Source organism: Centruroides vittatus, unplaced genomic scaffold (genome assembly GCF_030686945.1).
Source record: "Centruroides vittatus isolate TY-2023 unplaced genomic scaffold, ASM3068694v2 contig_1427, whole genome shotgun sequence".
Taxonomy (NCBI): Eukaryota; Metazoa; Arthropoda; class Arachnida; order Scorpiones; family Buthidae; genus Centruroides; species Centruroides vittatus.
The window spans coordinates 248,414-270,414 of NW_027120893.1; the positions used below are offsets into that span (position 1 = coordinate 248,414).

The 22,001-nt window shown below is 29.7% G+C and overlaps 1 protein-coding gene across 1 annotated transcript in view; it reads left to right on the forward strand.

Moving 5' to 3' along the window:
- Positions 1–4,132: 4,132 nt before the first annotated feature.
- Positions 4,133–22,001, forward strand: part of Plap (phospholipase A2 activator protein) — a 48,983-nt gene continuing 31,114 nt past the window's right edge. Inside the window, exon 1 of the mRNA XM_067262292.1 lies at positions 4,133–4,298. Coding sequence (XP_067118393.1) covers positions 4,159–4,298 — 140 coding nt within the window. The 5' untranslated portion in view covers positions 4,133–4,158. The remainder of the gene's footprint in view (positions 4,299–22,001) is intronic.

Below are 22,001 nucleotides of genomic sequence, written 5' to 3' on the forward strand. Positions count from 1 at the left end.
TGTCTGATTTTTGACTTTTGTATTATTAAATTATGTACTAAATTTTAACGTATGAAGCATATATTTATATTATTATTATTATTTTTTTTTTATTTTAAAAATGTTTTAAATAATTTTATAGTTTTTAATTGGCTTCGTGATTAAATTTCTGTTCATCATACATAACTGTATATTATCGATTCTAATAATATTATCTAACTTATAATTCTATGTATTATTGAAATTAACTATTGTTTCTTAATGTAAAGGATATTTTCAGGTAGTGTCTTCGATTCAGTGAGTGCTTCGAGCTTCGTCCACGGAAAATGTTGATCTCACAACTCGATAGGTTCGTTTAATCATTAGGCACACTGGGCATATGCCTAGGGGAAGCATGGGCGTAGCCAGGAAGGGGCATGGGTGGGCACGGCCCTCCCAGTTAACCTGGTGCCCTCCCCAGAAAATTACAGCCTCTAGTAGGCCCCCCATAACAAAACCCTGGCTACGCCAATGAGGGGAAGCCGAAGTCTGCAGCCTGAAAGATGTAAAAAAATTGAAAATAAAACATTATATTTCAATTTTCACTACAATATAATATAGTAATGCATTTAGTTTTTCCTCGGAGCGACTAAATTGTGTAAAGAAAACCCGATTGCAGGGGCTTTAACATTTAGTAACGATGTCTTTGAAGCTTAATAACTCCTGTGTTTAATTGTTTTTCGTTTTTCTCTAATTTTTCGAAAACACCGAATATATATTCCATTTTAAGACAATATATTTTTATCTTAAAATGGATCTAAGATAATTATTTAAACTAAACATTTTAAATAATATTTTCTATCCATTTCTAACTTATCAGTTATGCTGGCACTCCACTTAGCGCCAGCACCATAATCGCTGCCCTACACTTTACGCGAAATGGAAGGCGATTTACAATGAATTCGGGAATTTTTTAAAATGGCGACAAAACTTTCAACTTAAAATAAAGTTTTGTATTTTTCAATTTAATAATTAAAATCGTATATTTGCTATTCTTTACACCTTTTCGAAATTTCCACACCACGCTGTATACAGTGCTAAAGATGGTGGGTAAATATATGATTTCGCGTACGCTTATGGCTGCGACAGAATTGCCGGGCGAAAATCTACCTTGTCCCAGTAGTCTTTTGCCAAAATACTTGAAAGCAATTCTAACCGGAAGGCTATTGAACCGCCTCAAAATCGCGCTAAGTGAAGAGCTAGCATTAAAGATATAATTGTTCTCTTCAAAGAATATTTTCTCCCTTTTGATTTCTATGCCATTAATATAGTTTCCAACAATGGAAACTGATGACTTACACCAAAATTTCATAAATAAGCCAGTGGGGTGATAAATCTTTTCTAATCTTTTTAATGCAGTACCAAAATAATACATAGTTATGTAGGATGTTTTTATTATTGTATTCGTTCAACTTAAGTCATTTTGAATATTAAAATGTCTTTGAAAGAGACTTGAAATTAAAAAAAAAAGATGTAAATTTTTTAAAATACGGTATAATCAGTTTATGAAAGCTTTGAGCTATATTTAAACTATTTTATTATAAATTAATTGTATTAATTATCAATTAATTGATATTGTTTTGCAAGAATTTACAATATTTTTAAACATAATTTTTTGCCATTTATTAGGGAGCGGTAACCTCGCAATTTTGAAAAGAGACTTAACAGTTCCTTTTTCTGGATTTTAATATACTTGGAAAAGTCTTAATTTATGTTTAGAAGTCGAATTACGTATTAGTTTTATATACGTTTTGTATATACTCTGTCTGCTTTTTGTCTGAATCTTAACCGCAGATTAAAAGTGGCTCTAGGCAGCAAATTCTGCTCTGCTCCCAAACCGAATTATCTAGTAACCAAATGGCAAATGACTTAATTTTGATGGTATAGGTGCTTTCTATTAAAAAAAAAGAACCTTTAAATGCTAACAAATCATTAAGCCCGACTCCACTCGAGATATTACACGTGACCATTCGCCGTCTATGCATTCCCTCGACCTTTCCAACCAAAATTTAATAGCTTCGGTGTCCCTTATATACAATCTACCACGCCAAATTTTGTTTCTTACTCTCCACCCCATCCTGAGATATTAAAAGAAATAGACGTCAAGTCTCAAAACGTGGAAATTGCAAAAAACTCTGAGGATCAAATTTGACACGATTCCAATACTTTCTCTTGTTATGTATACATAACAGCCGGGAAAGTAATATATTAGAATACTTGAATTTAAATATGAAAAATATTTTAATAATATATAGTATGTTCACTGTTGAATCTACAACTATACGTATTTTAAGACTCTTAATTTAATTCATTGGGTTACATATTTCTAAATGCAGTATTTTCAATCTAAAATAAACATAAATCTGCATGTTTGTCCAGTGTCGTAACTAGCCATTCCTGTGCCCTGTGCAAGAATTAGCATTCAGGCCTTTTAATTAATAAGGTTTGGTAAAATAATAAAACAAATACATCCATTTTGGGCCCCCCTTCCAAGTGGCCCTGTGCAGGTGCACCTGTTCCACCTGTCTAGTTACGGCACTGTGTTTGTCTCTAAATGAAAATCTTATATACGTCTATTTTTATATTCTTGTGTGTTACAAAATAAAAATACATTTTCTTTTTAATATTAAAATTTATTACATTTGAGTTTATTATATTAATTTTTGAATTTTTAATCTATATTTTTTGCTAATTTAGGGTGGAATTCAGAAGTATTACTCAAGAGTGACTCACCTTCACCTGGGTGTGAGACGTCCTTTATTTTAGCCAAACTGTCTTTGTCTTTTATTGAAACGAGAAAGGACGCAATTTATCTATTTTTATTTTTCAATGCCTGTGTTTCATAATGGCAATGGTGGATTTTCGAACAGACGTATTGCCTATTGTTATACATCAATTCATATCTTTTTCCAGAGAAAACTATGGTTTATCAATAAGCACGTTCAAATACATCATCAATGCAACTACACCACGACGATGAATGCACTTACGTCGTAGTTTAATTAATGACGAAAGTATGACGTATTCCTCGATATGCTTACTCGTGTTACTCACTTATTTCGCATATCAAATTTGAGAATGAGTTGCACCAATCCTCAACTGAATAAGAAATGAGAAATGTGTATGGACCCTTGAATAATATTTCTGAATTTTACCGTTATAAGTTACTGCCAAGTCTCTAGGGGCTTCGACAATGGCAAGCAACGCAAAAGATATTTGCAATCCCATCGTCGTACTTGGCTCAAACACGAATAAAAGAAGATAAAGTTTGGGGAACTCAATATACAAGTAAAAATCAGTACTGCGGCAGGTCTTTTAGCTACAAGTGTTTAGTATCATGGCAAGTACAGAAATACACTTGTGTGTAGGTCATTTACACCACACACCAAAGCGATATGCTACAGATGAAGTTATTTCCTTGTTAACAAAAATTGCCATTTTGAACTTTTGTATAAACGATAAATTTTTCAGGAGGAAATCCATTTGTGGGCCTGGACGAACCCACGATGGGCTTTTTTTCCCCCTCTTCCCGCCCTGTGACACTAAGAGGACCTCTTTTTAGCAGGCCCATTATGGGTTCGGCCAGGCCCACAATGGGGTGCCCGAGTGATGAGGGACAGGGCCCGAGATATCCGGACGGACCACCCCCCGAAAAATTCCTGGAGGTTTTTCGACCCGTCCGGACTCCGTCCCGAATCCCCTACAGCGGTGTGCTGCCATCCTGACCGCCCGGTTATCAGGCCGATGATTAATGCCTGGATACCTCTTCAGCACCCCCGCTTGAAAAAATAAATATAATAATCCATATCGCATGATTTCAATTAGATTAAATTTAGTAATTAAAGTAATTCTAAGGTTATTGAGTAACATTCTATGCAAACGAAAAGAGCGCCGGCCTTTTATATATGATTTGTTTTCCAAAGAAAGAATTATTTTAATAATACGATGCGCAATAACTAAAATTTAAATCACGTATAAAATAAAATTTATAACGGAAAATTCAATTTTACCGTGTTTCAAATAATAATTATAATAAAAAAAAAAATAAAATAAAAATATCAATATCAGAAAATTGAATTATTAGTAGAGGACGGCTCCGATAGGGGTCTAACGTCGTCGCACGAATAACCGGCGAGTAAGATGGCTGGTCTCTATAAGTTAAGGTGTACTCTCCTTGGCCATTCTGATGATGTTAGAGCAGTTGCTCCTGCATATTATCCAGAAGGAGGAATTATAACAGGATCGAGGGATCGTACGATAAGATTATGGACTCCAAATAAGTAAATAAGTATTTAAAACGTTAAATTCCGTGCTTTAAGAATAAGGGTCATGAACATGCATTTTTTGATCAAAATTAATGATCTGTTTGAAAGTAATCATTCAAACACATCACTATTAAACATTCTTTTCAATTTGTTAGTTAATAAGTGAATAATTTAAATTAAAATAAAATATTTAAGAATTTTTAAATATTTTCTTACAATATTTTAAATGATAACACTGAATATGCAATAGTTTAGAGTTTCCTTTTGAATTTTTGGTTTAAATTACTTATTACTACATTCAAATTGTTAATCAGAAGTTAACTCTCATTATTCCTACTAGAATAAATTATTTTTTATTATTTTCTTCATAAACTGTAAGTTTTAAATCTTTATTAAGCAATGATATTGCGGTATAAGTAATCCAAACAAGAACTATAATTAAATATTACAAAAATTAATTAGGTTCTTTAATATCCAATTTATGATATTTTTAATGAAGTATGAAATGTTAAGAAATTTGAAAACAAATAAATGAAATTTTATATATATTTTAATCTGTTTTAAGATTAATGCATACAAGTTTGTATGTTTGTTTATTCTTCAGTCAAAAGTTAATCATATGTGTAGTTAGTTTAAGATTATTGGAAAAACACTTTCTTTCTTTGTTGTGGTAGTTGAGTTTTTAAATAGAAAAATGATTCACAACTTTCCTGGTATATTACAATCACTTCTATCTAATTTAAAGGAATATGCGTAACTTAAAGGATTTAATACTTTTTTTATATATAAAATTAAGTTAAATTTAAAGTGCATCGGGATACGTTCAAAATGTAAAGTTTGAAAATGTTTAAAGTAGAAAAAAATGTAATTTATTATATAAACTTATCATTTATCATTTCCTTTTTTTGCAAATGTTGCTGTCAAACTTTACTACATACCATTATTCTTGAATGAATTAGAATACTTAAAGTGGGATGAATTATAAAGTTCTGAAACATAATTGTTATTAATAAGTTTATTTTGATCTTAAATATTTTATAAAATATTTAAGAAATATAATTTGCTACTTTATATAAATTAAACTGAAGGTTTTTAGTTAATGTTTACAGAAAAATCTGTTAAATTTCAAAATTATGAAACTAAATTTATTCTTGAATAATTCTACTTACAAGGGGAGCCTGGAAGATTGCCATCACCAATGAAATTTTGTTGACGTATAGTATTTACTTGTACTTAAATTATACCAAAGCTGCAGGATCTGCTATTCGGGCATTAGCGAGGTTGCAGCTGAAGTTTTTGTCTCTACAATGTGAACGTCGAGTGCTGCTTACAAGATAGTGGCGCTCGATGTTCACGTTTTAGAGATGAAAACTTCGTCTGCAACTTCACTATTCTCAAGGAAAATCAGGATTAAAGTTTTTTAGAACTGTTAATGCAGAAGCACCATTTTGTGTGTTAATGGCGTGGCGTGATTAGTTAAGGCATTGTGTGAACAGTGTTACTATACAGGTTTGAATCCTGTGTTAAGTTAGTCCTTTGGTATAGTTTAAGTACAAGTAAATACTACACGTCAACAAAATTTCATCTGTGATGACAATCTTCCAGGCTCCCCTTGTAAGTAAAATTATTCAAGAATAATGTTTTCTTTTCACATTTATTGCACACAAGATTGAAACCGTTATGTGAAAAGCATTTCTATATGATCTTAACTAATCAGATCACATCATGAATATAGAAATGGGGCTTCTGCACAGATATTAATAGAACTATTTATAGAATTTCCTAGAACCAGTACTTTTAGAAAAACTTACAGGCATTTTCAAGAAAACTGTAATTAATTAGTGGGTAATGTAGCTTTGGTATAATTTAAGTACAAATAAATACTGCACATCCATAAAAAATTTGTTGAAATCAGTGATGACAACTTCCCTGGTTCTCCTTGTTAGTTAGGTTCCTTTTTTTTTCTAATTTTTAAGCATTTTTTTTTTGTATAGCATGTCTCTCTTTAAAATATTTGGTTTAATGAGTTATTTTTGTTGCGTTTATATTAAGTAGTTTTCAAATGTGGAGCACAAGACTTTTCTAGGAGTACAAAGAAATGGATCAATAATAATGTTTATTTTTGAGTATAACTCTTCCATGTACAGGTATCCCTTGTACAACACAGTTTTGCTCTAACACAGTTCAAAAATTAGGGATATCCCCCGTGAAACAGTTGTTTTTGATTTCTCACTAACGCAGTTTGAGAATTTGTGATCTCTACAAAATTTTACGACTGTTAAGTGCAAACTCCTTTATTTGATATTTTTGATTTAACTAAGCATGTGTGTTATCTCAAATTTGCTTACAGATCTTAGAATATTGAAATTTTCAAATTGTTTTAGGCCTTTCATCAGGTTTAATGAAAACTGATAGTTCAATTTTTTTCTTTGTGACACTTTGTAAAAAGAAAATGCCCTTGCTTAACTAAAATTAATATTAACACATAATACAGTACTTTTAACTGTGATTGTTAGTTAATTATTGATTGCTTTAATAAACATATTTCTTTTAGTAATGAAAAAGAATAGTATATTTTTGTTAATTCTGGGACTTAACCCATGTTTTGTGTTTAGTCTTCTGTTTCATATAGCATGGATTTATATAATACGGCACTTTTTCGGAACATAACTATCACGTTATACGAGGGATACCTGTACTTGCTATTCTATCTATTAGTTTCAATAGTATAACATTAAAAACACAACTTTTATGTTTGTTTTTGTTAACATTATTACATTGTAAGTTATTATTGAGGTTGTAACTATATATTGTAGTTATTATGTCATCTGAATTTGATTTTATTTATATCTTTGCTATTTTACTTTTATTTATTTTGTTTAGAATATAATTAGTGTACCATAAAAATACTATAACAAAGTCTTGGGATATATTTTATTTTAATAAAACTAAGATACTATAGATCAGCATTTCTCAAAGTGGGCGATAACGCCCCCTTGGGGGCGGTGAGTAAATCTATGTGGGGTGCTGGAGGCAGGGTACTGAATGGTGATCAAAGGTAAAAGTTCCCTTTCCTCTGTCAAACGGATAAGAGGAAACATTGCATTTAATGGTTTCCAGATGTCGAGAACAATGTATGGTAAGGGCACAAAGTGTGAGATTCGTAGAAAAGTTTTCCTAAGAATATTTCCAATCCTTTCTCGCATGGGGGGCGTTGGGTATAACTTTATGGAACAAAGAGGGCGGTGGATCGAAAAAGTTCGAGAATCACTGCTATAGATCAATATGCTTTTACAAAAAGTATAGCAAGCACATTAATTTTTTTACAGAAGAGAAGAGCATCTCTATAAAAAGTTTGATAACTCTTGATATAGATAAATGAACTTTTTCAAATTCAGAATTATTATGTTTCAGTATTTATTTAACATTTAATATATCTATATTGTTTTTAAAAATTTTGTGTGGCTTTTACACCATTTTTATCTTTATGATATTTATGAATTTTGTTTCATTGTATTCTGTTTACAGATTTCAATACATATATTCAAATTTGTAAGCAGAATGTCATGAATCAAATCACACATTATTAGTGCCATTTTCAAATAGATTTTCAGTTTTAAAAAATAAAATAAAATGACAAAATCAGAATAATTGTTGAATTTTTGTTAGAAATATTGTATAATTAGTAGATGTATTTATACTATTACATTTTGATTATTTCTTGTTTTATTTATATCATTGCTATGTTAGTGATGCTGTACCATCAACAAACATAAAAAAAAAAACCCTTTAAGATGCAGTCTTTTTATTTAAACTTCTAGCGTTTTCGGTCTATTTTATTGACCTTCAGGAAAAATCCTGAAGGTGGTCAATAAAGTAGATCTGAAAATGTTAGAAGTTTAAATAAAAAGACTGTCTTAAAGGGTTTTTGCTGCTTGTTTATTTTTTTTTAAATGCAGATGGAAAAGAGGCTATACCATCAGTAAAAACCTCATTAATTACATTTTTAATGGAAATTTTTTTTAACTTGTAGATTAATATAATAATATTTAGCGATGTTCTGGTTTAGTATGAGTTTTGGTATTCACTAATTTAAACTGGTCATATGAATTGATTTTTCAAAAACTTTCAAATCTATGAAAATTTTTAAATTAATTAAAATATCTATAACTGTGAAGCACGTCCTAACGGTACCAGTCGAATCAACATATCTAAGGGTTTATCACACCAATGATAAGATGTTTTTGGTTTTACATATGAACTGATAAATTTTTACACAATTTCTTCATAAAATATTTTTATAGTATATAAATTACTCAAGCCTGCATTTTGTTATAAAGCAAAATTTATATTTTATCAAGAAACATTTTTGAGTCTTTTTAGTGTGTCTTCAGGTTTGTCATGATTATTGTCTTAAGGTGATTTTTGTGGGAGATATATTATTGTCAACTTTTTATCCTTTATCCTTAAAGAGGAAGTCCTTAAGTTTTTCTGTCGCCCAGCAACATCCTTATCTCTGGTAATGGGAGAACGGTTGTTGGGGTGTCAAATTGCTTTGACTTTTGGGAGAAAGTCTCCCTGTCGTTTGCTGTAACCAGTGAGTGCACATAGATTTATCATATGAGTACAGCTCTTGTTTAAAACACAAAAATAAAAATGGAAGATAGTTGCTCATGGACAGTTGGACAATATTTAATTTCATTAATTTAACTGTGTGAACAAATTTGTGATACAATTTAATAGTATGATTACAACAGGGTACTCAAAAAAACATGCTTTTTTACCATTAGTGAAAATTAGTGGCTCTTAATTCCTGAAGAAGCCTATAGTCTTTGAGTATGCCAATTCTGTACCTAATCTTGCACCCATGATAATTTGTTTTTTCTTGCATGCTTTCTTTTTAATAAAAGTTGTGAAACTGCACTGCATCCTGTTATATCATGTCACTAGCATCTATGTTTTGCTCTTTACAAATTGCGCTATACTACAAATTCAGCAACTTGTCTGTGTGTCTGAACATTGTCGAATGTTAACAGGTTTTTATTGCTCAGAGACATGTTTTCTGGGCAAGAAGTGAGGCTTATTTATTTTCTAACTGGTTAAATCTTGAAAAAGTTAAATGTACAAATTAGCTTCATGACATTATATATGTCTCTAGAAATCAAGCTTTCCACAATTAGTGATGTACTGAAGATATGAGGTCAGTCTGTGATGTCATATCATCAGCAACCAACTTTCTTAGTTTGCTATCATCCTAAAAATTTGTATATGCTGTCTCTCCCATAGCTACCCCTTATATTATTGTCAACTTTTTATCCTTTTATCCTTAAAAAGGAAGTCCTTAAATAATGGAACTGTTTGTTAAGGTGTTTTCAATTATTTTTATTTTAATTAGTTAAATGAATATTCCACATCAAGATAGTATCTGTAAAGCAAACTTGCACTCAATTCCTTAATTTTTGTTATGTTTTCTCCAAGCCTTGGTTTTTTTATGATAAAAGAAAATATAAGTAAAACATAGTTTACATAATCAACAACATCACTCAGTTTGTTTAAAATATTGATTGCTAAAAAACTGGTTAACTTTACATAAACTACCAGCACAAACCAAAAAACAGCAGAAATGGTAAAAAAAACTAATGTTAGTGAACATTTTCCTCCATATTAAGTGGACATCTTAGGGCTCTTAACATTCTAAATCTAAACTGCATGAGATGGAATACCTTGATTCAAAATACAGAGGCTTATTGATTGGTGGACTGGTTACCTCAACGACCTCATAGCCTGAGTGATTGTCAAGAAGCAGCTCTTCCAAGCTAATGAAAACAAATTTGTGTTCTTGAAGTTAATGGCTGCATTTCTTGCAGTGGCTTTATAAATGTCTAACAGCTCTAAAAATCTGAGTTGTGTTCTATTGCCTGTGTGGTGTAGCATTCAGATATGAAAATTTTCCTTAATTTCAGGGTCACTGGCTCAGGTGACCATGGCAGTTTAGATTCCTTTATAGAACTTTTATGCTCCTTTATGCAGGTGGTGATATGTGATGTTGTTGTGCCAACATATTCTAATCTCCTGTTAATCATATGTATTCTATACCAATTACAGACAACCAATTTGACAGAACATTAAAATATGTGGGTGCCACAAAACAACACATTGCCACCTGTAATCTCACACTGAAGTTAAATGATAAAGTATCAGAAACAAATTATTTTTTGATACATATTATCTTTTTAAACTTTATGAATTACAGTGTAAGAAAACTAAACAGAAATGTATTCACTTGTAGATTTGCCTTGAATAATCAAGGTTGTACAGTACTATAGAATATATCGAATAAGAAATATGGGTTCTGAATTAGGGGTTTCACACCACCCCAGAATTGTTGACTGTTCACGAGATATTTGTCTCAGAGGTCAGTTTTTAGCACTTATCAGTCTACCGTCTTTTTTACATGCTTCGCATGTAGATGTGCACCTTGGTGCTCGCTGTTGCTCACACTTCAACACTTGGGTAGGGACTCACTCCTCTAAAACTATATAACATAAAGTACTCCATGAACAGTCAAGTGGGCTACTCAAAGCTGGCATAGTCACGCAAACTAAATTGTTAAATGCAATAGTCTTTTGTGATAGTCTTCTGGCATCCTGTTAACTAAAAAGAACCGAAATATGAATGCGATATGTATGTTTTGTTTGAATTTTTGATTGATGAATTAAATAAACATAGGCCTAAAAATTAGCTTAAAATAAAATAAAATGTAAAAATTTACTTTTGAATAATACTTTTCAGACTGTACTTCATAAATCATCAAAATTTTTTTGTTTAATATATCTTTTGTAAAATATGTTTGAATAAACATCAAAGAAACATTAAATAAAGTACAAATCCTGGAGATGAGTGTTGAAATGTTTTTCTTTAATAAATTTCTGGACTTCTGTTATAAATCAAGATTTACATTTTAAGTAAATATACTAATTTTCTGAAGATTATAAATTGAATGGAAAAGTTATTTTTAGAGGGTTAGAATTATTGGTGAATTAATAATAAAGGAGGAGTGGGATATTTATTAAATTTATCAGTAAGACTTAGGAGTTCAAATCTAACATTCACAATTATCTTCCATATTAAAACAATACGATAGTATACATAAAAAAATCTGCTTTATTACTTCAAAGAATGGATTCTTATTATTTTTTAAGTTTATAAGGAAAAAATTGCTAATGACTAAAAATTTAATAGATTTTCATCATATTAATACTTTTTGAAATTACATCATAATAGTTTCAATAGGAATTACATTTCTACATATAGCAACTCAATACTGTTTTATATATATATTTTTTTTTTTTTTTGTATTGCTTTTCTGCTACGTTATCAATGATTTTCTAAAATAAACTATGTTCAGTGAAAAAATAAATCAATATGTTGATCTGTGCTTTCGCTAAATTCAATAATTATGATAAGAAAACTAAATGAACAGATGTTTATTATTTTAGCTTTTTTATTCACTAAAATTTATCTAGAAAACTGTAAATGCATATCATATAAATATATTAACATTAAAAAAATATATTTGATATTCAATTTATGTTTTCTGAAAGACAATTTCACATGCTTATTTAAAGAACTTAAGAAATTAAGATTTTTTTAAAAAATAGCATATAGACTAGAACTTTTTTTTTATCAATATATAAAGTATGAAAATACACTAACTTGTAACAGATATTTTTCTGTAGAGTCTAATTCTTTCTGTAGCTAACATTGTCAGAATTATCATCACCGTCATATTAACAGATATTGATCATGAATCAAGACAGATATTCATTTTATATTCTACTTGTAGAATATAAAATGAATATCTGTCTTGATTCATGTTTACATAAATTTTGATATTCAATTAAAAATTAATATGTTTAAATTTATGAATTTTAAAACTACAAGCCAACCAATGCCATATGTCGTCGGGCTAGATAACTGCTATAATACTAATAAATTATGAAAACAATTTGGTACTAAAGGGAAACGTTAGGTGCCATTATCTAGCCCGATGACATATAGCATTGGTTGGTTTGTAGTTTTAAAATGTATTTGGTTTTAGTGATGTTTGTTTTTGAATTTTAAAACATATATTTTTTTAAAAAGAAACATTTAATAGAAGTAAAAAAAATGCCCTGTGTGTGGTATCTAATATAATTATCAATAAGTTTTTATTAAATATAATGTATAATTTTAAAATATAAAGTTGTTGTTATAATTTAATTGAAAATTGAATATATAATAGATTATTATTATGATTAATATTTAATTTTAAAGCAATTTCAAACAATATCTGTAACATTGTTTTATGTGTGTTTTTATGGAGTACATAATATTTATGTATCTTATAAAATTCTTGTGTTTTCTTTGATTATTTTTATCTTGAAGCATCTTAAAACAGTGTATTTATAGTATTTGACGTTGTAATAGTAATACAAGTTTGATATATATCTTGGTGTTTTTTGTAATGGAATTTTTCTCTATATAAATAAGACATCACATTCTATTAGAATATTGTTAATTATTTTGTTAAATAAATTTTTTTCCAGGTTATATAGAACATTTCTTTAAATTAAGAACACAAAATTTTTAAGGTTCCAAACATATCATACATCCATTAGCCAACTATTAACATCTAAGCTAATGTAGTGCTCTCTGCCAATATATTTTAACACTTTCAACAATTTAAAATCTACAATACTTACAAACCAAATTCTTATTAACTTTGACACTGATTTTAAACATCTATCAATCCTGACTGTCACTAGATAAAACAATTCCTACTCCAAGAACAACTTATTGCACAAAAATCTAGTTTCCCCACCCTGCACCGGATCCAATAGTTGCGAGGCCCGATTGAATTCTTTTTTGCGGGGCCCCTCAAACTTTAAATAACAAAATTAATTAACAGTTAATTTACATATTGAAATATGTTGTTTTATTTTTCATAAAAATATACCTGGATATTTATTTTTGTAACATGTACTATTTTTAAATATATATAAATTTTGATGTGATGCGGGGGCCCTTCAAGCGCGGGGCCCGATTGGCACCAATCGCCTAAAATCCGGCTCTGTCCCCACCCTCTATCTGCTTTATTCTCTTCAGCCTTTTATTTCCTCCCATTCAAGACATTCCTCCCAGCTATTGGGAGACTTTCCAAATATTTAATATTAATAACCTCTTCCTCTAAACTTTTTATAAATCTATAAGTATTTATATCTCTCATATTTTCTCCTTCTGTCATTTTCTCAATGGCATTTTTCAAAATTACTTTCACTTCCTTCCTCATTCCTTCTTGACTCAATGCCATAATTAGCTTTCCAGCTGCCAGAAAATTTTTTGGACAGTTTAGAAGTAACAGAGCAACCATTCTCAATGTGGGTTAGGAACACAGAAAACTGAAGGGAGTAAAGATGAAACAAATAAAGGGGAGCTACAAACAATTAAAAATGGAACACCTCCATAATTCAATTTTTTCAATAGAAGATAATGACAACAAGATTTAGTGGTGACCATATAGCCTAAGAATTTACATTACTTAAGTTTTATGCTTAAGCGTTTTATGACTGGTATGTTTATATATTTATAACCTCCTAAATATTCAGTACTATCTGAAAATGAGGGCCTCATCTGCACAGAAATTCCATTGAAGGACATGAAAATTATCACTTACAAACAATTTAAGATAAGAGCAGGCAAAGCCCTTCTGGCTTTGACTGCCTACTTTCCTCTATTGTCTTTTAGTTCAGTCCTAGTTGTAGAAGTATACAGTGATTGTATGCATCAGTAACAGTCAAGTGAGTTTAGAAAAGAAATATTTCCAATTTGGATTTTGGATCCATTTAATACACAACCTAACAATGTTAGAGCTGAAATTTAGTAAAGTCTAGTATAGCTTTAAAGTGACATAATGGCACAAGCAAAATTTACTGAATGTAAATGGTATCTCATTTTACCTAAAAATCTAAGAGATTTCCTAAATTGTGGGAAATAGGAGGTCCAAAATAGTTTTCATTCAAATACTTGGTTGAATGTGGATTTAGCAAAGTTGTCTCCTTAGCAGACTGAAAGCCAATGAATGACCTCTTACTATGACATTGTCCAATTTGGAGTCAGATATAAGAGAAGTTTGCAAGAACATCAGCTTTATCAAGAATGTCAACCCAAGATTCATATTAAACATGTGAAAATATACAAATAAATTTAAAATATTTTACCTTTTTATCATTAATGTTTTTCCATTGTGGTTTTTGATCAGTTTATTCTTGTGTTTATAATTCATTACTTTCCTTATTTCATTTCTTTTGAATTTCCTGTTTTTTTTTTATTGAAAGTTTATTTTCAATATTTTAGTAAGCATAATCTTCTAAGAACTGTATATGATACATGAATAAATATGCACAAAAATCGGAATATCTAAAACAAATAAAGTTGAATGCAAGAAACAAATGTTTTTGACAGTTTTAAATTATCATCTTCAGGTTGATGAAATAGAACAGGATTTTTTTAAAATGAACTTAGGCAAATTCTACAGGATAGAATATACATATGACAAATGATGTCATCCTCGGAAGATGGTTTGTAAGTCGAGATTGCTGGATCGAAAGGAAACTTTATACAAGCCAGGTATGATGGAAGAAAGTCTCTGCCTCCCTATGATTAATGGCAGCATCATTAAAGGATGCTTTGTAGATTTCTATTCTTACCAAATGTTTTAAAATGGTCCAATTAGAGCTGGCATTTAACATCTAACAGAATGTGCTGCCATTAATCATAGGGAGGCAAAGACCTTCTCCCACTCCTGGAGATTTTTGGTGGTGGAAATATACATTTGATTCAATATGTTTACTGAAATCATAACAATATATGGCAACAGAAAAAAAAATGAGGCATGAACATTGCAAAAAGCTGGCCATGGCCAAAAAAACATTGGGAATGGCTGTAACAGAGTATTAATCTCTGAGAATGGAGTTAAGTTCAAAATTGCTTGATTTTTTTTTTTTTTTTTTTGGCGTTGGTAAATATTGTACTCCAAGAAAGGAGTTGTTTCTGATTTGTTATTAAAGACTTTTGGAGTTTTAATGAATTTGAATAAAAATAATTATACCTAATGGTTTTGTAAAATATTACTCTCAAGTTAAATTGATAATTTAAGAAATTTGTTAATTATTGCCATAAAAATAAAATTTGATCATTATAATTTAAAATAAATGAAATCATAAAATATATAATTGGGAAATGATATTATTATATTAATTTCCTGTAATACTAATACTGCATATCTATTATTCATTTTAGTAATTTCAATTTGAAATTCAATTTTTCTTTGCTTACTGCAGGGAGTTATTCGATATTGAGAACTTATGCATCTCCAATCTAAGGTAATGTTTTAAATAAGAAAAAATATGTATATATGGCAAATTTCGAGTTGCATGTTTCCTTGCAAGTTTGTTTGTTTGAATTGTAAATGTAAACCCCAGTATATGGAATTTGTTTTAAATATTTATTGATCTGTGATGTATTTTTAAAATAAAATGCAAATTTTATATAAGTAAAATTGTATAATGAAAATGATTCTAATTAAAATTTTAATGTTAAGATTTCTATTGTTTTGTTTAATTTCTTATGCATGTATTTTTCTGTAATATTGATGTGTATTTGTGTCAATAAAATTTAAATATTATGAAAAGTAGAATAATAAAGCAAGTGTAATGAAATTAATAAGTCTGAAATTTTTTCATTAATCTTAAGAAAAGTATTCTTTTGATTAAAACAAAAGTCTTTAATTTCAACAAACCACAAACTTGTGATTATGTAGAAAGAATTTATTTTTTTAAATGTGTGTATATATATAAAATGTACTGTACATGGTAATATGTAATTTTAAAATATATCAAATTATTGATAATTTTTCAAGAGTTATTGAATTCATTACATACGGTATAAAAACTGGCAAAGGCTCTCACTCTTGCTTTTCTGGCACTCGACCAGCAGAAGGGTTAAGAAGGCCAGGAAGGAAGTTTGATAATTTTCACTTTTACTATGATATGAAATTTAAATAATAACAAAAGCTTAAAAGGAGTAAGTTTTGGAGTTTTAATGAATTTGAATAATGAGAAATTTCTGTACTTTTTAAAATTAAATATTCTTTTAATCACTAAGACACATTAGCACAGTGCTATACACAATTTCAACTTTGCCTGTTATGAGATTTTATTAAAAAATAATTTTTATATTATAAAAAGGCAAAATGCTTTATTTTTAGGGTAAGATTTGTTTTTAAAAATATTAATTTTCTGCACTCAAACCTAGAACTACTTAAAATCAGTAACACAAAAAACCTTTCACACTTAGTGATTAAACTGCTAGAAACAAAGTGTGAAAGGTTTTTTTTTGTGTTACTGATTTTAAAAATATTGTGAATGACAATGACAACAGGTAAAAATTTTCATTAAGTCTAACCCCTCAAAATAAGATACATGACCGTTTTTCTCCTTTGCCACCTTGATCTTTAACTGCCGACATCGATAGCATCAGTGCTCCAAATATAGTAATAAAATATCCTTATAAATATTTAACTGTATTGAAAAAAATGTAGTCTATGTTACAACATAAAAAAGCATATTATCTGCATAAAATTCATCTATTAGCAGTGTGATCGTGTTGTATACCTTCTAACAACACAGGTCTGCAAAAAAAATTTTTTTCCAGCTGCATGGGATATTTTTGCTGAATTACATGTTTTTAAAGATCGGAGATTGTAAAAATGACTTCTATAACATCCCATCACATAGAGGTTTTTTGCAAAATAAAAACAAATTTTTGATAAACTCTTATTTATTACAATGAACTAAATATATTACGGTAGAGCATCGATTATTCGACTCAATTGGGGACTGGGGTTGGTCGGATAACTGAAAAAACGGGTAACCGGAAAGTATGAAAAATACGTTATTAGTATAATATATTAGTATATTAGCATATAGCTATTAACCCACTTCGCATTGAATTTTCATTGATGTTAAGCCTAACAAAATTTTTGTAAAATAATAATCGTCGCTATTGTATCGTTAAAAATTATTTCTTTATTTTGCACAAAATAAATACAAAAATAAAGACAAAGTAGAAAATTGAACCTCATTTAAATACTGGGCTCCCTTTCATGGTCGAGCCAGTGTTTCCAGCTAAAACACGCCAAAATTTAACAAAAATAATAATAAAGTAGCCAAGACATAGCCAAATATTGTAGCGCCACATCACTAGCGGACAATTGAATTTGCCGACTAGAACCAAGGTCCTAGAATATTCTAGGACCTTGGACTAGAATGCGGTCGGTTAACTGATGTGACGGTTGATCGGGGGTCGGATAATCGATGCTCTATTGTGTATATTCTTACAACTAACCAAAAAATTGTTTGATATTTATACACAATTTTAGGTCTACTTTTTTCATATGAAACCTTTTCTTCTCTTTGATGCTTCTCCGAACTCATTTCCAATTTCCTTCACTAGTTTCTCAATTAAGCATCCAACAGTAGTCAGCTAACATATTGACATCCCATTTTCCTTGGTAATGTCTCTCAATATCACGGACATCCTGGTGAAATCTTTCACCCTGTTCTTCACTGTAGGCTCCCAAGTTTTCGGGAAAATAGTCAATATGGGAGTGTAAGAAATGAACTTTTAAGCTCATCTTGCATCCTTGAGCTTTATACGCTGCCAGCGTGCATTGTACGATGGTTTTGTAGTCAAGGTCCTTAGTATTCCCCAAAAACTTATGCACTACATTCAAGAGTCCCATGCTACTTTTTTCTTTTCTCCCATTGTTTCCAAAAAGAGGGGATCAGATAAAAGTTTTCTTGTGTCAGGGCCGTGAAAACTCCCTCTTTTAACTTGGCTTCAGACAGTTTCGGGAACTTGGAACACACATATCTGAAACAATCCCCATCTCTTGGCAGTGATTAGACAAACTGCTTTATGAGCCCCAATTTAATATGAAGAGGTGGTAATAACACTTTTTCTGGGGAGCCAATGTCGTATTGATGTTTTTTTCGCTGGGAGTTAAACTGTCTCGTGATGGCCAGTCAGTTTTTGTCCAGTGCAGCTGTTTCGCTCTACTATCCCATAAACAAAGAAAGCAAGGATATTTTGTATAACTCCCTGCTGACCCAATAACATGGTTAGTATTTTGAAATCACAAACCATCCATTGATGCTTTTGATATTTGATTTCTCAAGAATCATAGCCAAGTCAGTGTAGTTTACTCCCATATGAATAGTGTCCTTTTAGGAAGAGTTGCAAATACATTTCCATTATGTAGCAAGACTGCTTTGAGGCTAGTTTTAGACAAACCAATGAATATATGCCATTCTGATGAATCATATTCTATTTCAATGCACTTCATGAGCCCATGAACATCATTACAATAAACCAGATTTCCTTCTTTGGAGAAAAACTGAGTAAATTCTCTTTCGATGCTTGTACCACGAAAATGAGGTCCCAGATGATAGCAGGTTTGTTTTTTAGCCTTGATCCTAGCAATTCAGCTGCATCTTTTGAAAGACCTAAGTCTCTTACTAGGTTGTTGAGGTCCTTCGTCAACAGAAAAATCTGAGCTAGATTTGTCCTGGTAATGTGTCTGAGTCTTTTGACTCACTCAGGATGTCATCTAAATTAGAAGGGGTTTTGGAACTGGTATTTCAGAACCATGGGACACTGGAAGAATAGCTGAGTCAAGGTTAGGGTAAAATATTTTCTTTTTATTTTTTGTATTAAATCCTTTAACATCTACCGAACAGAAGTAGCAGTCGGTTGTGTGATTTTTCCGTTCATGCCATATCATACGAATGCCAAAACGAAATGAGTTTTTCTTACCCTTAAACCACAAACAAAGATCTTCCTTGCATTTTCTGCACACCTTATGCGAAGCCCATGCTTTGTCTTGATTCTTGAGCTTTTCAAGTTTCAATTTGAAATACACAAAATAAACTTTCTTCACAAACTCACTTATGTCTCTTTTGTTGACTTTTCACTGTGTATTCACCACAAACATAACAGAAACTGTTGGGAGAAATTACACAACCTAAATTTTACACTAAATACAAACAAAAACTTGAGTGTAACAAAAAAAATTGACAAAATGGAATTTTTTTTTTCATTTTTACAAGTTGGAATCTATAAGAAAATGTATAAAAATCCTATGCAGTTTTTTACTTGCAGACCTGTGTAATTGAAAATTTAGTTACAGTACACAGATATTTGCTGATTTGCATATGATTTAATGAAGTAAGTTATAAATAAAAAAATAAGCAATTTATATATAAATCATCAATTGATTTAGCAAATATGACATGTGCATGTTCACTTGTACACACACACACACACACTCACTCCACTCACTCTCACTTATTTTTAAATCAGCTTATTCTAACTTTAATGAGCAGAAACTAAAGCTTTCAGCCATTTTTAATGACCATATTTAAGCAGTTCTACAAATTTAAAACCTTATAACTTAACAAATATGTTTAAAATCCATTTGGATTTTAAGAGATATTTATGGTGTTATAGTGATTAGATATCCAGTTTTAAGAGGCTGCAATAAATTAAGCTTTTTTTTAAAATATAACAGAACATTATATAGAACATGGAAATCCTAATAGCCTAATTTGAATCTTGGAAGTTTGCAATGATTGCTTATAACTTACAACTGTGTATTATACAGATTTAAGGAAAATTCAATTTACAGAATTTTGTAACATTACAATTATATTTAAATTACTCAACATAATTCTTAACATAAAATGCAGACTACAAGAAAGTGTACTTGTTCTATTTCATGAGAATTCTCAATGATTTGAGAATATGGACCATAGATAGGCATATTCCCCATCTGTTGATAATAGTTTAGTTTAAAATATTCCAAACATTTTAACTTATTTACATCTGGAAAAATAATGACCTGACTTGTATTGTTTGCTAAGTGATGGTCACATTTAGTGTTCTTCCAAATACATATATAAAATACAACCATATCTTATTAGAGATTTGTTTATATAAGAGAGGGTTTAGCATTATAAGTCTTCTAGTAATACTTGATTAGACATAAATAAAATAAAACACAAAGTAAAAATAATGTATGGAAACTATTTAAAAATGTTTGTTGTTAAAAGAGCATTTGGCTTAAAGATAAAGCTGTTTTTAAGACAAAAACTGATTGATTTTAAACTTTATTACTGTATTTAAATATAGTTTTAAAGTCCTTTCTAGATTTTATAGGAACTAGATTTAAAAACTGAATATTTTTAATGTAAATGACTTGAAACAACGATATCACAAATCGAAGGAATAACTAACATTGCCAGATTTTGGAAATAGTGAAAGAGCTAGCTCAGTAAAATTTCTTGCTTTGAATAAAATGTCAATACAAAAATTTATTTATTTTATATTTTGCATGAATTGTAACTTTCCAGATTACCTGTGGGTTTTATGTTTAAAAGGTAATTTGAAAGGTGATATGAGTTATGCAATGAAGCAGTTATATTACAATTATAAACTCATCAAACAATTTTCCTTTGTCTAAAGTCACTAATGAGTGTGTCTTGTACAAATGATTTTTCACATTTTTTAATTTCAGATACATTTTTCTGCCATTTGCAATTTTTTTCTGAAACCAAAAAAGCATACACATGAATGTTGCCTTTACAGTATTTTATATTCACTCCGAACTTTAATTTGATATTATTAGACATTTCTATTTGAATTTTTATCTTGAAAGCTGATAAATTTTCAGTAATTATTTTATATTGATATTACATTTCACAGAACTTTTACAGTTAAGACATATGATATAATTATCATTCTAATAAGCTATAAGCTCATGTTTTTCATTTCTATAAAGTAAATTTTCATGACTAACAATAATTAGATGCATTTAAAATGATAGCCCTAACTCAATGATGGCAAACTTGTAAACTTTGAATTACTGTGTGATCAGTGTGACAATTTCAAGGTACTGTACCAACATGGAATGTTTCGAACATATTTATAAATTATTTAGTCTTAAAGGCCGTTACCAGTAATTGAACATACATAATAAGTCCAGTCAAAGAATAATCAGTTTGATTATTGTTTCTTGTTGACTAATTTTTCATCCTTTTTAAAGCTAAGAAGCTAAGTGATTACAAAAAGTAGAAACTACAAGTAAGGAACTGATGTACTGACTGGCAACTAAGCTTACTTGTTTGAATCTGTACTTAGGTACATTTTTAAATTAATAATTTTTATTTAAATTGCATTTCACTCCACTCCATTATTTTGTTTTGTATACTGAATGTTTGAATAATAATAATAAAAACAAAAATGTTTGTAGACATTTTAGAACATTTAAATGGAAAATTTATTTAAAATTTTGTGAATGAAATTAGAAACGTGCTGAAAGTTTGACAGTAATTCTTTTATGATTTTATGAAGTTTAGCTTTTTAATTTGTTTTGAATTTATGCAGAAGTTTATCTAAAGATAAGTTATGTTCTTGTCTGAATTAAATATTGCAATTTTAAAACCTTACTTTTGATACAAATGCTTTATTGCAATTATAATTATATATTTAGATATAAAAACTAATTTTTTAAAATTCTTAGTAATATATTTCAAATCAATACAAAGATGTACAGTAGAG